Here is a 16176-nt window from a genome sequence, read left to right as displayed (position 1 = left end):
CCCCCCCCAATCCAACCTGTAAATCTCCAACCCGGGTAGACACTGAGCTTGGAGACAAATCCCAGGACCCCTTTCCAAAAAGACTGCCGTCCGGAAGCGGCCACCGACACCCTCTGGTTCATTACTCTACTCGGATGGGTCCGCCGTGCAGGAGGCTGAAAAACCCGAGGGTGTCCTGGATGGCCCGCTGGATCTCGGCCACTAACGCACCTCGCGGCTCCCTCCCAGACCCCGCTGCCGGGCCACCCACCCGGCCTGGTCTCAGGGCCTCCAGCATCCTCTTCAAGCACCTCGCTGCCTCCCCAGTACTTGCCCTGGCTGCACTCCCGTGTTGGGGGCCTTTGAGCCTGACGGAGGCGGCAGGACGGCTGCCACCCCGGAGGAGGTGTGGGTACTGCGGTCCCCGCAGTGCGCAGCACCCGGCCGCCTGGGGTTGCCAGGGCAAGGCCACCAAGGCTGCTCTTGGGAGGGCATCAGCGTGGTGGCTTCCCTTAACTTGGCTGCTTATTTTTCCAGGAGAAAACTGCCTCCTCCCCAAGGTTCCCTAGGACCTGAGGCTCTTCTGCCTCTGTGTTGGGATATTTAAGAGACTGGCAACGTTCCCTGAGAAACATCTTTTGGAGGGAACACCAATAGGCCAGAGCAAGTGTTTTGAGTCGAACCAATTCCTCCCCTGCCCCCGCCCCCCCCCCCAGGCCTGCTCATTTGGCTCTTTGGGAAGAAAAAAAAAATCTGCATTTTTATCCAATTCTGTTTCCCTTAAGCACTATCGCAGTCCTCACTCCCAGAAGGCCACACAGGCTGATGCAGGGCTGTGCTTGGGGCTCTGGCTGCGAGGAGGGCCGTGTGGTTCAGGGGGAGCAAGCCTTGGGCAAGGGGATGAAAGCCATGTGTCCCTGAGGTCCCAAGCCAAGCAGTAATCTGGATCTGCTGTCTGCTGAACAGGTAAGAAAGGGGACTGATGTCTCTCAGCTAGGTGCCCGGTGGGGCAAAGAGAAGCTGTCTGTCCTTGGCATTTCCAAAATGCCACAAAGGCAACTTGTCACCTTTAAAGTTAGAGTGCCACGGCATTTCCCCCCCATAGCGCTCAGTCCAACAAGCACTGCTTATGGATCCACCGGGTTCACTTCAAGCCCTGATTTGCAAAAAAGGCCCAGTGAGAGCCCAGCGCCTCGCCATCCAGGGCCCTAATTGGCATTCCTCTCAAGCGGGGCCCGTCCTGGAGCCAGACCTGAGGATTTAGTCCACAGAATGGTAGGATTAACATCCTCCACGGAGGCAGGCACAGAGCCATGGGGACACAGGCACCTTTGAGGTCCATCAACGAACACCATTTGCCAGACTGTGCCTTTCCCAGTTAGTTCTAAGGCATCTGGCTAATGAGAGAGAAGGGACCCGTCAGCATCCCCAGCAGCGTCTCCAGTGGCCAACTGGGCCCAGCAGAGAGGCCGTGCCACCTTCGGAAGACCTCAAGACAGGCCTTTCCAACACGGTCCTGGCCTGCGGGTAGACCTTTGGAAGCAGGCCTTGGAGCCTCTACACCTCAATTCCTTTGTCTGTAAGGGGCAGGCTGATGATACTGTCACCCAGAAACTGCAACTGAACACAGTCTGGGAGGGGCCCTGGGAACTCCCCACAGTCCCTGCTACAAGACTGGCCGCCATTTTGTGAGGCGATCCAATTCTTATGACCTAAGCGAATAATTTGGGAAAGGGACCCAAAGGACTTTTTCTCCCCCCTCACGAGGAGATGTGTGAGGCTGAATTTGGACATCCCCAAAGTGGAGATTTGGCTTTTACATAGTTTAGACTACCAAGAGAAATCCAGCCCCATAAAGAACAGTATGGGGTTGTGCTGACCTTGAGCAATCTATCTATACTGTCCAAACCAACCAGCTTATTGACGACTCCCCAGGTCTTTGCAATAAGAAATCCTCAAAACACTGGGTTATGGAACTCAGCACTTCGTTTGCCACAGAAACTCAACTCAAAGTGTAGCTGACTTCATACAAACAGCTCCCATTATCGACAGTCTGACCACTTTCTAGGTTCTCTTCTAGGTTGTTCTCTGAGCTTCGGGTTAGAGATTTTCCCTTGCATGTCTTGCCCCCTGTCATCCAGCCCTATCTGTGGAGGCCCCAGCACTGAACCCTTCCCCCCATCCTCATGTTCCCAGCACTGGGGCTCTGGGGGGAGGGGCTTCTGAAAGGCAAGGTTCTGCATTCGGGCTAAGGCCTCCCTGGAGTGAGGAGTGTCAGGGACTCCACCTTTTCCTGCCTCTGGGTACAAACAAGGTGTTCCCAAATCCAGGCTCTTAGTCTTCGGTCTATACATATATACTCACGACTATCGGATGCTAGTCCCTGGGGGATAAAGAAAAAAGACAGCTCCTCTCTTTGAACCGCTGGTAGAAACAGATTATTAGAGGAAGGTGAGGGGGTAATCGACTGACTGCCCTGGAGAGGGGGTAAGGGAAGGCTTTACCAAAACAGTGCGGTGTCTTGTGAGTTGTCTTGAAGGACTCATGTTTAGAAAGAATGACAGCAATAATGGCCAAGATCTTGATGTGCTGTCACATTATGTCAAGTGCTGGCTGAGCACATTACATTTCTAGACACTTTAAGTGAAGGTAGGTTCTAGTATCATTCATCCTCATGTTACAGACGGGGACATTGAGGCTGAGTGCAGGTAAGCACGCACCCAATTATTGGCTAATAAACTGTAGAGCAGAACACACCAAGCCCATGCCTGATGTGCTCTACGCGCCATTAATTTCAGTGATGCAAATCCGCACTGGGCTTAAAGTCAAGGCTAGACAGATAACTTAACAATCACTTTCAATAAAGCATAGCAGAGGCTCTGTCAGCGGAGACACGGAACACAGGAGCCAGGGGCCTCCAGCCCAGACCCGGGTGCAGGGTGGGGAGGGAAGTTCTTTCCAGTGCGGGAGAGAGCCGGGGGAGATGGTGGGAGAAGGTGGGGGAGCAGGGCAAGGATTTCAGGCAGAAGGAACACTGACTATAACATGAACCAAGGTGTGGCCTGCCTGAGGTGCTGGAAAGCTCGAGGATGGCTGTAGGAGGAGATGAGGCTGCAGGATGACAGAGGAGGTTCTTGAGGAAGCCTGGGAATGGCCAGCACAGGCTTGGAGAGGGCGTCCATGTTTAGTGCACCTGGGAGCCTGCCTGAGGTCTCAAGAAGAGGAAAGATGTATGCTTTTGGGAGACCACCGTGGGGGGCTTAGCAGTACTACTACCCAGGACCCATTCCAGAGCAGCTGAATCTGAATCTCTGCACAGAGCCTGGGCATCAGCATTTTAAATGAGGTCTCCCAGGTGACTAATGTGTCGGGATTCGCATCATGCTTCATTGACCCTGGGTGCACATTAATACTCAGGCTGAGTCAATCAGCTTATGCTCTTGGATTTCAAGGCAAGGCAAGGCAAAGAACTTAAATAGCACTTTCAATAAGGCGGCGACTGGCACATGACCCAAGCTGACCAATCAGAATCTGTCCTGAGACTGTTGCTATGGAGGAGTCTCGTCCAGGTCTTGGATTCTTCCCTGATAGGTCTGCAGGTAGCAATCTGAGGGGAAGGCCAGTGTTTATGAGTGTTGCAGGCAGCAGCTGCGTTTACAGGGTTAGCATACTGTTTTTGCTAAAATTGCATTTTATCTGGTGAGCTCTTCTGCGACGGATGGAGATTTTCAGGGCTCCCCCGGCCACTCTTCAGCGTGTGCGTCTCCCCGTAGCTCCTCCTCCCTGGTCCGGCTCTGGGAGCCAAGGAAGTTCCTCGTTTTGCCGAAACTGGTTTGATTTAGGTTTCTCTCCCTTGTGTGCACAGAGTCCTCACAAGGAGGAAGCTGATGGTCCAGCACTGGTCCCATGAAGCATTTTGACCAACCTGACACTTCCAGGGATATGTTGTCAATGGCTCCAACCCATCATTCATTTACTGGTAAAACTTCTTGAGCCCTATTGACTCCACCCGCTACCGCTGAACAAATTTTGCTTATACCAAGTCTTGGTTTCATCTACAACTGAGGCTAGGAGCCACTCCTCTTTCACTGAAATAGAACTTAATTTCAAATTCCTCTTTCAAACTTCAAGGGCTCCCGTGGGTCTGGGATTTGATGAGCCAGACGGTGTTTGCTCTCTCCATAACTGTACTGAGAAGCCAGAGCTGGTGCGCTGCATTACGAATATGCAGATTAAAGGGATGCCTGGGTGGCTCAGTCGGTTAAGCCTTTAAGCATCTGACTTTGGCTCAGGTCATGATCTCATAGTTCATGGGTTTGAGCCCTGCGTTGGGCTCCATGCTGACAGCTCGGAGCCTGGAGCTTGCGTTGGATTCTGTGTCTCCCTCCTTCTCTGACCCTCCCCCACTCATGCTCTGTCTCTTTCTCTCTCAAAGTAAATAAACACTAAAAAAAATATGCAGATTATGATCCACTCAATGAGGGGGCACAAGCCACCCACATGGGGTCGGCAGGCAGGGAATTTTCTCAGCACCCAAGCTCCTCACTTTGGACCCTAAGGTCCTTTTGATGGAAGGTGTACTTTCAATAATGGGCAAAAAGAATTTGAGTCACAAGATTTATTGCTCACAGACCCCAGAAAGAGTGGGATGGTGGGGTGTGCAGTGAGCCAGGAGAGGGCAGTCCTCCGTCCCAGATCATGAACGGGAGACAGACAGCAGGATAGCAGGCATTTACTGCTTATAAGGGGGTGGAGGTGGAGGTCACTAACTCTTCTTTGGGCTCAACTCTAAGGGTTATTGCAAAAGGTACCCTGGGAAAAGCAAAGCAGGAGGGGAAGGCAGGAACCCTAAACCCGAGTCCTTACCTGAATGTCCACAGCAGGTTCTCATGTAAAACGCAGCAACTCAGAAAAACTAAATTGATTTTCTCATCACAGTAAGTTCCAAGGTTTTAGAGCCTTTGACCATATCATCTTTGGGGCTTCATCTTTCCACCCTAAAGGTCTTAAAGGGACAAAGCACCCTGGCTCCTCAGGAAAGTCTTCTACCTGTGTGATTACTTAACCTTTCTACACTTCCAAAGTATTTTTTTCTCTAGGGAAAGTCATAAAACCACCAGGTTGGGGGTACAGCCCAGGGAAAATCCTATCTCTGGCTTAGTTCCCAATAACATTTCTGAAGGCATTTTAGCACCTTCCGGACACTTGGTCCTGCACGACCATTTTGCAAAGACCCCCAGCATCCCGTGTGGGGGGCTGTAAACAGACCAGACAGAGTCCACTTTGCTATGATTTGGATGATGTTCTCCCAAATGCATTAACCGAGGCCTGCCCTGCTGAAGCTTAAATGTGCATTTGCTTGTTAACTCATAAGCTTGTCCTCCAGTTTACCCATGATTTGTTTTGCCATCTGTCTCCAGACCCTCCATTTCATCCACAGGCCTGGAAGTATGTGAGCATTCGCTCCTTCAGATGATCTATGGACCCTGAAGCTAACTCTGGGAGCACCAGTGATCCTTGGGGATCCCCACTGTTTACAGTTCCTCATCCAGAAAAGTACCTGTTTATCCTATCTTTTGTTTGCTGTCTCTAAGGACAGTTCCAATCCTTGGCGATTCCCCGCACCGCCCCCGCCCTCCCAAACACACATTCTGGAGGGACTTAACTATTGCGAATGACCCCCGGGTGTAACTTTGTCAGAAGGAATTTTGGAAGTCTAAACATAATTCATCCCTGGGTTTCTCCCTCGTCTCCAGGCCTGTTTCTACCTCCTCAAAGAATGCTAATAGATTTCTCCGGTTTCATGTTCTCTTTGCAGAAAGTGTGTTGTGCTCTGTCCAGTGAATTGGGACTTTAAAATGTGCTTGGTGATGTTACCTTTTTAGTCTATGTTTCACAACGTGGCTATTAAAAGTGCCCTTTCCTAGATGGGGGTCTCCCTTTGTGGGCAGGGCGCCCTGGATTGTACGCCCTTGGGTGCAGGCCGGGTGTGGAAGGTCAGTGCGCGCTGTGGCCACCAGGACATGGCTGCCATCTTTAATTCCCTCTGCTCCGCTCTGTCCAGATGGTCTGGGGTTGGGGGCCATAGGGTCTCCCCGACCTCTTTGTTTCCATGACTATTTAGGAGAGGGCTTCTCTTTGCTTCCCTTCTTCCCAAGCATGGGTGAGTCTTGGACTCTGATGAGGAGGACGCCTTCCCTGTAGATCTCAGAATGCCGTCCTGCCCTCCTTCTTCGGCACATCTTGTTTTCTTCGCTCTTGCTGCAGGCCTCCTTTCCCTCCGTGTGCTGCTGTGCAGGCTCCCTCACCACGAGGGATGCTTATTCTTGGTAATTAAAATGGAGCGATTTTACTCCAGTATTTTAGTGGTGCTTTGAAATAGATTTTCCTGACATTCTAATGGCTCTCTTTAGGAACCGAAGAAGTATCTCACTTTTTCTTTGAATTCTTTCATATGGATTTAATACGTGAGCAGATTTTATTTGCTCTTGGACATGGCGTTAGATGCAAGTGATCGGATCAATAACACTGTTTTCGCCCACACAAGGGAGGTTCTTTTTATTTATTTATTTACTGTGTTTCTGTTTTACTCATTCAAGGAGCACTCAGCAAGTCCTGAAGCACTTGGCTCTGGGATCCCAGGGCGGTTGGGGATTCTCAGATGGAGCAAGGGAAAGTCCTGGTCCCTCCTGGAAGCCCAGGGAGCAGTCAGGTATAGAGACAAATGATTCCCACTACAACGTGCTCAGAACTGTGATATGGGGGTTTACATGGCTTCTCCGTGTCTCGGAGTCCTTATTGCAAATCAACTAAAAACTTGACAGAACCGGTGAGTGTCTCAGAGTTGGTGTTTGGAGGGGCAGGGAGTCTCTGTCAGTACTTCCTTAATGACAGGACCACTGACGGCAAAGACTGGTGACATCTACATGGCCATCAGCTTCACCCTTCTAGAACACCTCCTGTCAAAAATCTCACCTGTTAGGAATCCACCTCAGCCTGCCCCATGGGCTAGCATTTCTGCTCGTGATTCCACTTTCGGGAACAGAGTCTGGAGACGTTCAGAGCCTGGTGAACTAGCTGGCCTTGGGATGTCGGTATGGAGTGCTACCCTCTGAAGCTTCCAGAAACTCCCCCCTGATGGCAGGCATAGGCATATTCGCTGTGCTGGGAAGATATACCAGGGATTTTTTTTTTTTTAAAGAAGATGCTAGAAGAATAAATGTTCTGGGCTTTCCATTTTCTTCCATCCAGCATCAAGTTTAGTAAAAACATTGAAACAGGAATATATGCACGTGCATGTAAGCACATAGAAAACGAATCAGCCTAGCTCATTCGCTATCATTGCGCCAAGAATGACTAGCAACCTTCGGACTGCCCTCCCTCTCCCAGTAGGCATTTCCTGTTAAATAGAGCTGTGAACTTCCCTGTCACGGTAGGAGCTAAACAGTTAGAGAAGAACGGAGCTGACCAGCCAAAGGAGATGTACGCATGAACAGAGAGCATCCTCTCCTCTTCCTGGACTTCGATTCCCGTTTAAAGATGCTTATTCCGTCCCATCATTAGGAAGTCTGACAACTCACATCTACCCCCACTTATACTGCAGAAGGTAGGTAACCAGCCTGAGGTCACTCAGCTGGCTGGGTGGCAGAGCAGGGTCTGGGTGACTCCCGGGTGTCACACCACTTCTGCTGAGCTCACCAACTCCTTCCCACGCTCAGAGACGTCTTCTCTCTGCCTCTATTAACCCTACTCCATATTCTGTGTTCATCTTCTTGCTCAAATTCCCTTTGTGTCCTCTCTGCCTAACCCAGGCTGGGCCGGAGCCCTCCTGATCACCTGCCAACAGTGTCTGGCGGTGCATTTCCACGGTGTTTGGATTTGAGCAGCCCCTCTGCTTTTCCTCGCGTCTCTTTCTTGACTTCCGAGTTTCCCAGGAAACTCTTGGAGCAGCCAGCACCTTCTCTTTTGAGACATCTCCCACTCCTCCCTACAAGGATTACAAACTAGCGTATAATTGGAGTGTCACCTATGAAAGTCTCGCTTCCACTCACTTTCCCATTGGGTCTCAGGACCGTGACCCTGGAGCACCTTTACCATCTGGTCCACATCTGGCAAATTCTTCTGCCTACAAAGCCAGGATGAAATGCATGCTATTTGTGAAGTGCTTAATTGTCAGGGTTGAGACTGAGGCCTTCTAGACATTGCAGCAGATCTGGGGAAAGACAGAGACAGAGGATTTGGGGAGGCTCTGCCTCTAACTTCGTGGCCCCTGAATGTTCTGTCCCGTCTCTGGACTCTCAGCCTCGCAATCTGCAGAAGTGTGGCCGGGCTGCCCCAGGAGGGGTCTCTAGGGATCCAGTGAACTGGCATTAGGTCTGTAACTAAGTGACCTCGCCTACACCTGACCTCCAAGGGGCCATGCTGGAGCCTCATCTGTAACATTTGAGGGTTCCCCAAGTAAAAACATGGCTGAGCGAATTCCTCAGCTGTAACCCCCAGCAATACCGCCCAGGCCTTACGAACATATAATAACCTCTTGTTTTAAAGAAACTTTTGGGTACCCAACCCAAAACACACCAGGTTCCTGTAATGGAGAACAGACCACCCAGTGTTTATGTCTCCCCATTCCAGGAAATACTGGGGAGAACAACGAGCTTGGAACCATTTATCCACCAAATGGCAACTGTCTGAACTGACAGTGAGTCTGTCTCTCTCTCAACCAGCACAAGGCTGGAGTATTTGGATTAATGAACAATTTGGTGCCAAGCGCAAATACCATAGACATTTAGCAATAGGAACAGATAACCAAGTTATTCATCAAATTCAAAATTGTTTAGAATGGCTAATGCAAAGCTGAAATACAGAAGATCCCTGGCTGATGGGAGGCGGGGAAGAGTGCCAATGCAGAAGCAAGAACAAATGTGCCGCTTTATGTGACATCCTCCTCCTCCGTCACTGTTTTTACGTTTGTTAGAGGCTCCACTTGGACATGAGGGAATCAATACAGCCTTCTGGCTAAGAAAATGCAGTCGAATACCGACGCTTCACATCTGTTAAGTGGGGATATACTTTAGTTCCCACAGAGGGTTCTCGTGAAGCCGTTACATGAGTTGACACAATATAGACAGAGCACTTAGGACAGATGCCTGGCACAGAGTAAGAGCTGGTAAGTAGCTGACAAAATCACGGACAAGAACCATTCTTTGGGTTATAACAGAGGGTCTATTGTCCTGGAGCCTTTGTACGTGTGGGAATCTGGGGGGGAATCTGCAGCATCCCCCAAGAACTAACCTTGGCTACTGGGTGGGTACTAAGTGCATTACCAGTTACACGAAAGTTCTATTGAGCAACCACCATAACACGAAGTCTCCCACGTAACTGTTGAGTCGTCTCAACTGTGTTCTCGGGCACAACTGTCTCCGTTTCACAAAGGAGGGCACTGAAAGTGGGAGACGAAGTGATATGCCCAAGGTCACTAAGGATATCGAGGGCAGGGAGAACCTCAGAACCTGGCCTTCTGATGCCGAGTTCAGTGTGTTCCCCACCAAACTACGGCGGCTTCTTATCTCCACCTGGCATTTACGTTCTTTCCGTTAGTCAAATAATATGGTCCATTTATAAAACAGTGGGTCACGTGTTAGAAATGAGAACATGCTCAGAGATATGCTGTTTTCCAGAAACAAGACTTTCAATGTGTTTCAAGAAAAGAACAATGTTCTTGAACAATCTCCCCCACCCCCTTAAAGATTTAGGAAGTCGGAAGAGTTATAGAATTCCTCTTATTTTTTTAGGAAAGTAAACGGTATTTGGGGGTCAAGTTTTCATAGAGTGCTTACTTGGATGTAGCCTCTGAATAAAGGGTAAATATTACACAACAGGATGTTTTGGTAAAACTGTCTATAGTATCAGTTCATTGTAGTCCCTTCAGACAACAAGCCATTCTGACGGTGTCTCTAATGCAAAGCTGGGTGGGCTCCTGCCCCTAGAGATTGGTCACCGACCCAGAAAGGCAGGGCTTGGGCGCCATCTTGGCTTGGGTTTGCTTTGCCCTCATGGACTCTTGGCTCATATATATTTCTAGGCCCAAAGTCTGTAGATTCTGCCAATAGCAGAGGAAAATAAAAGCAAGCTAACCTCCCACAGCAGAGAAAAGGGTGGCATCTGGCTTTTCCTTTCCAGATGCTCTTGAGATAATGGAAAGATACGAAGCCAAATGTGTGCTTCAGGATAGTAATGTAAGTGATTCTGAAATCAGTATTCTGAAATCTGAATATCAGACTATTTTAGCGGCACAAAAGGATGTGAAAAAACAGAAATTAATGTCCCATGATTCCTTTGTTCTGAGGCAAAATGACCTGCCAGCCTTAGCAGTGAGGGGTGACTAGCAGGTCCAGACCCGTGAAGGGATGTCATCGTGAACTTCACAACGTCTACATGTAGGCCTGGCCTCTACGCTCTGTATTTCTCACTACTTTGCCTTTATTACACAAGTGGGAAGATCTGGGAAAATACAATTGCACTACAAAATCTATTTATTATTTATACTCTACCTTTTCCCCCAACAGATATTAAATTAAATGGAAATGAAAGTAGACCGCACACCCAAATTTCCAAAGTCACGTTAAGTCTTATTGTTTCCAAGGTTCCAATTGTTTTGAGGAAGCCCTACAGTGTTTATCATTCTGTGAAGGAGCTACGCATTTCCGTGTGCTCTTCCAGTAAGAATCTGTCCAACGAACCCTTGTCAAGTGGGGCACGGGGTGCCGGGTGGTGAGCTGTGGTTCAACAACAGACCACGGGAGAAACTGATTGGAGATGTTTATTATTCACAGACCCTAGAGGGGCCTTGAGGGGCCACGTGGGGGGGTCAGGGGAGGGTGCGGAGAGAGAGAGGCAGGATTGGGGCTGATGCCTTCATTAGGGACCATGGGAGAGTGTTTGGGGGTTTCTGTGTTGAGGCCACATTGGTCAGTTCAAACCAAGAGTGGGCTTCTGGTGGCCTCACGGGGGTCTTTTCTAAGGGGTGCATAAAGATCTGGGAGGTGGGGGAGATGGTTTTATCACAGGGGCCGTGGGGGAAGTCATCAGAACTTACATCTGCTTGGGGCTCTGTGGTTGCTATCTAGGGCATGCACCTGCACGAGGGGACCACGGTCAATTTAAGATCCCTACCGGCTACGTGGCCAAACCAAACGGCTGCAGAGACGGTAACACCAGAGAGTAGCTTAAACTCACTGTATCCAGGGGACATATTCTTGAGAGCAATCTGTTCTCCAGGCTGCCAGTGTCAGTGTCGGGAGCTGAAAATGCACACTGACAGCAAATTTCGCAGTCACTTTTGCCCAGCAGATGTCTTCTGAGCAAGCCTCTTTGACAGCCAGTAAAACAGCATCTGGGCAGGGGGTAACTGGTAACACTTTGGGATCTCAAAAGCAGATCAGACTTTGATAGAGGATACACAACTTTGTGGAAGTGCGTCGAACAATGAGGTACTATGGCTTAAAAATTTTTTTTCAGTGTTTACTTACATTTTAGAGAGAGAGAGAGAGAATGAGTGGGGGAAGGGTGGAGAGAGAGAGGGTGACGTAGAATCTGAACCAGGCTCCAGGCTTTGAGCTGTCAGCACAGAGCCTGACTCGGGGCTGCAACTCACTTACTGTGAGATCATGACCTGAGCGGAAGTGGATGCTTAACCAAGGACACCCAGGTGCCCCAAGGTATCATGGCTTTTAAATAGCTACCTGAAGGGAAGAGATCCACGTGGTACAGAGCAGTGAAATGTATCAGAGACTAGCTGGAGACCCAACTCCGAGGTAGAGCGTCTGTGTGTGGCCGACAAACGCTTATTATACACGAACGTTCAGAGGTCATCAAGGCAAGTCTTTGTACATTTGTGCGTTTCCACCTAGTCATCAGGGAGAGAGGTCCTCACAACTCCTAACGAGGATGAAAAAATGGTCCCTGTCCGTCTTCGGAGGAACAGGGTACTAAGCATAAAGTAACGGGACTGAGACTCTTATGGAGAACTTGGCCAGAGTAACAGAAGCGCTGAGCATTACCCAAAAACCAGACAAATTGTTGCTGTCAGCCAGGCAAGCTGCTGCAAAAGACCTGGAGTCGGAGAGTCCCCGAAGATGGAAAAATGAAACACACTAGGTAGCAGCCACGAGGGCTGGTGACTACTAAACAGTGCCTCACACACAATAATCAGTAAGTTTTAGGGCATTTTTTATGCCCCGTGGAGGACACAGAACCTACGGGAATTGGCCTTGGTCTCAGACGGATGACAGAGCTTTTGTTTTCACATTTTTGCCAGATTTTCAGACTCTGGCAAATCTAGTGTCTTGATTCTTTCTAGAAAGTTCTTCATCTCGCAGTGTTGCTTTAAACAAACAACTGGAGAACACAAAGTAAACTCAAGTGGTAGTTTTGTAATTTTTTTCTGCGTACACATGAAGTAAACTCAAGTAGGTGTTTTGTGATTTTTTTTCTGTGTACACAGTGTTTGCTACACTTTAATTCTTTAGTAATCTGGATGTAATTTTATAAGTCAAGTAAGTACACAGGACATTTTTACATTCATCAAGTAGCAGGGACTTGAAATTTTTTAAACGAGGCTCTAAAGGATATTTGCATTTACTTTGTTAATTTCTGTCCAAGTGTCAAAATATCTTCTTCTTACTGCCCTTAGGATTATAAAAGGTTTCACACCTCAGTAGGCATTCCTGCCTCCACCCCTAGGCTCTAATAGGATGCTGCATTTTTTTCCTATAAAGTTTATTTATTTATTTTGAGAGAGAGAGAGAGAACAAGTGGGGAGGGGAAGAGAGAGAGGGGGACAGAGAATCCGAAGCAAGGTCTGCACTGACAGCACACACCTTGACTTGGGGTTCGAACCCACAAACTGTGAGATCACGAACTGAGCAGATGTCAGACACAACTGACTGAGCCACCCAGGTGTCCTGATACCGCATCTTCTACTCATAGGGTCACACCTGGCTAAGAAACTGGGGATCCTTTTAAGAGATGTTTATTTGTCCCCAAGGAAACTGACTTCTGCCCGACCTTGTATGCACACTTGGGTGAGACAGTCCTTAGTTTTTCCACTGTCCTTTTCGTTTCCTGTCGTAACAGTTGCCATGAAGGGAAGAGAGGCTGAAATTGACCTGCCGTTTGGTCACAATTAGAAAACGGGGAGTCTGTCCTTTGAACAGGGCTGGCTACCAGATAGGTGGGACAGCCTGGCGCCTCCCTTCTTTGGGTGACATTTATGTTGAGTTAAGTCTGTTGAATGAATAAACGATGCATGTTGTCTGAAAAGCAAAGCCATCCTCCAAAAGAATCACAGAGACACCACGGACGCTGAAAAGGTATCCGAACTTACCTCTGGGTTATAACTCAGGTTCTAGAACAGTGATGTTTACAGAGCAGTGCCTTTTCATTTCACAGAACTACCAGATTCACAGGAGCCTGCACTGGTATTGGGTAATCACAGTTTGTTTATGCTCAGTTTCACTCGGGGATATCCCATTTCATTCCCTGGATGCAGACTTCTCAAGAGCTCAGTGATCATTCCTCCTAAGGCGTGGCTGAATTTGGGGACCATATTCGGGGGAAAAAAGCACTTTAAACCCACAGAGCCAGGGCGATCCTTCTCTGGACATTTCTTTAGAGAGATGTAAATGCCATCATGAGTCTGGTGAGCATCACTACAACAACGGCTTGAAAAAACTTCCAGTCCCGGTGTCAGGGATGCTCAGTACCTGCATCTCCTCATCTAAGAATTCCTGTATTTGGCCCCACATGGGGCGGCTGCCGAAGGGCCAAATCAAGGGTCCTATTAAATGGGAGCCCCTGATGGCCCCACTCTCTATTATGACACACAGTATGGAGGCAGCCTTGTAAGGCGTTTCTTAGCGAAGGTCAGAAAAGCCCTCCTAGAATGAGAGGCCAGGTCACTGCAAGACCCTTTCTGTCACAAATCTGGTTATTCAATAAACGCTTTCAAAGGGAGAGACAGCATGGGGGAGGCAGATAGCCACCTACCATTCCACACGTCCATTTGGAATGTAAGCCCATGTCTGTCACCTGGAAAAGGAAAGGGAGGAGCAGGGCTCTTGTTAAAAGGGATCTGGGGGTGGGGGTGGGGGTGGCTCTGTCCCTTTAGCGGCCAAGCTTCTTTGGCTCAGGTCATGATCTCACGGTTAGTGGGTTCCAGTCCTGCAACAGGCTCTGTGCTAACAGCTCAGAGCCCGGAGCCTGCTTTGGAATCTGTGTCTCCCTGTCTCTCTGCCCCTCCCCTGCTCATGCTCTGTGTCTGTCTCTCACAAATAAAGAAATGTTAAAAATTTTTTAATTAAAAAAAAAGGAATCTGGGACCTCCCTCACCATCACCACGGGGAAGCGGATCCCAAGGGGGCAGGGGTCTTCACCACGAGGGGACCACCATGCTGTTCTACAAGGAACCAACCTATCCTTTGCAACAGGGAGAACCCGGCCGTTGCAAATATCATCTGGCCTGTAAGGTGGCAGCAAAAACGAGCCCCGGAGAATGTGGAGCCTGCCTGGGGTGTGGGTGCTCCACCCAGAGCCTTTGTCCGATCTGCTGGTCACCCAGCAAAGTCAGTCCCTGTTCTTCCCGGGAGATCACATCCCTTATAAAGGGGGCTTGCTTGTCATCTGCTGTGGCAGTGAAGAATTAGGAAGCCCTTTGTACGTGTAAAACAAAATGCTATTTCGGTATGATCTGCAAGAGGCCCTTTCCCACTTCTCCTTCAGCTGTCCTCAGCCAATCTCTTTCTTAGGGGTCCTGGCTTGAGATTCGCCTGAAAAATCACTCCTCTGTGACGTCTTGGAGAAGAGCAAGGTGGGTGCGCATGGGTTTTATTCCCCCTCTGCGACTGCTGCCCAAACAATGGGTATCCACTCACCGGCAGGTAACATTTTCTGTTTTTGCTGGAGGACCCTAAAGCCAGACGGAGAAGGTGACGGATCTCCGCGAGGTGACAGCCTGCCACTCAGTACAACCAGTAATTCTGTCCCTTGAGTTTGGCGCGCTGAGCTGGGGGTGTCGGGGCGCTCCCGCTCGTCCAGACTGTAGACACACGGATAACTAGGATGACCACTCTTCCTGGGAGGGCTCTTTACCCCACTGTCTCCCTGCCGCCTGAGTCGCCTACTTTGAGAACACCCAACTTCGCTGCCTAAAAGGAACGCGCGGCTTACCATTTCCGCTAGATGGCGCGATTTCCCCTACTCCGCCCTGGAGACACCCGATTTATAAAATAAATACAACCCAACGCCTTCCGAAACCACACCATATACATAATAGCAACTCTCAGGCTCCCATTAAAAATCTCAATTTGGGGGACTTGATTCTGCCCCGGAGCAAATCTAATGCAGTTACATTAACAGGATGCAATCAAGAATTGCAACCGAGCGTCAACTACCCCCCACCCCAACACACATCGGTCCTCCCTCTAAATACACCTGTCTGTTCCCCCGCTTCAGCTAGTTCCCCGGCGTGAGCCGGGCGCGGAATCGTCTCTGTGCCCGGCCCGTCGGGCCCACCCCTCCACTTAGGAACGCCGGGGCCACTCGGGAGTCCGATCCCTTAGCACTGAACTCAAGTCCCTCACCTTCCTGCGTACTGATGCTTCCAGTTCAAAGGACCGATGGGACCCGAGCCCAGAAGGGGCAGCATCGACGCCCCGCCCGGGGGCCGGCGCTTGTCCCGAGGCTCGGCAGGGGACTTAGGCAGCCAGGCGCGGAGCTGGAGGAGGGGACCCGGGTGAGTGCGGCCAGTGGGGGTTCACGACGGGACAGCCCCGCGGACCAGTTCCGTCGCAGGGTGCGCTGGCTCGGCGGTGACCGCGCGGGAGAAAGGGAGCTCACAGCCCGCACACCGTGGAAGAGACGCTCGCCGGGTCTATCCAAGCACGCGCGCTGCCGGCTGCCGGTGGAGAGCATTTTAGGAAAAAAGAGCAAATACTAAACCACAAAAACTTTACTGCTGCCAAGAGCTAAAGGGATCGAGGAGTAGCAGAATTCCAAATGTGGACCAGACGGGAGCAAGAAGAGACGCGGGGTTGGAGGAGACCGGCCAGTGCCCGCGGCGCCTCGGGGATGTCAGAGCCGGGTCCGCCCCGCTCCGGGCCCGCGCTTACCTTGGCGGCTGCATGAGCCCCTGCGGCCCGC

The 16176-nt window shown here is 50.0% G+C and overlaps 1 protein-coding gene across 1 annotated transcript in view; it reads right to left on the bottom strand.

The window, feature by feature from the left end:
• Positions 1-16170, bottom strand: part of RGMA (repulsive guidance molecule BMP co-receptor a) — a gene marked incomplete at its 3' end in the record, with an annotated part of 43010 nt that extends 26840 nt beyond the window's left edge. The window contains exon 1 of the mRNA XM_029952293.1: positions 16146-16170. Within this exon, the coding sequence (XP_029808153.1) occupies positions 16146-16159 (14 nt within the window). The remainder of the gene's footprint in view (positions 1-16145) is intronic.
• Positions 16171-16176: the final 6 nt, after the last annotated feature.

The sequence above is a fragment of the Suricata suricatta genome, chromosome 9, assembly GCF_006229205.1.
Source record: "Suricata suricatta isolate VVHF042 chromosome 9, meerkat_22Aug2017_6uvM2_HiC, whole genome shotgun sequence".
Taxonomy (NCBI): domain Eukaryota; kingdom Metazoa; phylum Chordata; class Mammalia; order Carnivora; family Herpestidae; genus Suricata; species Suricata suricatta.
This window is presented reverse-complemented; position numbering and strand designations above follow the sequence as displayed.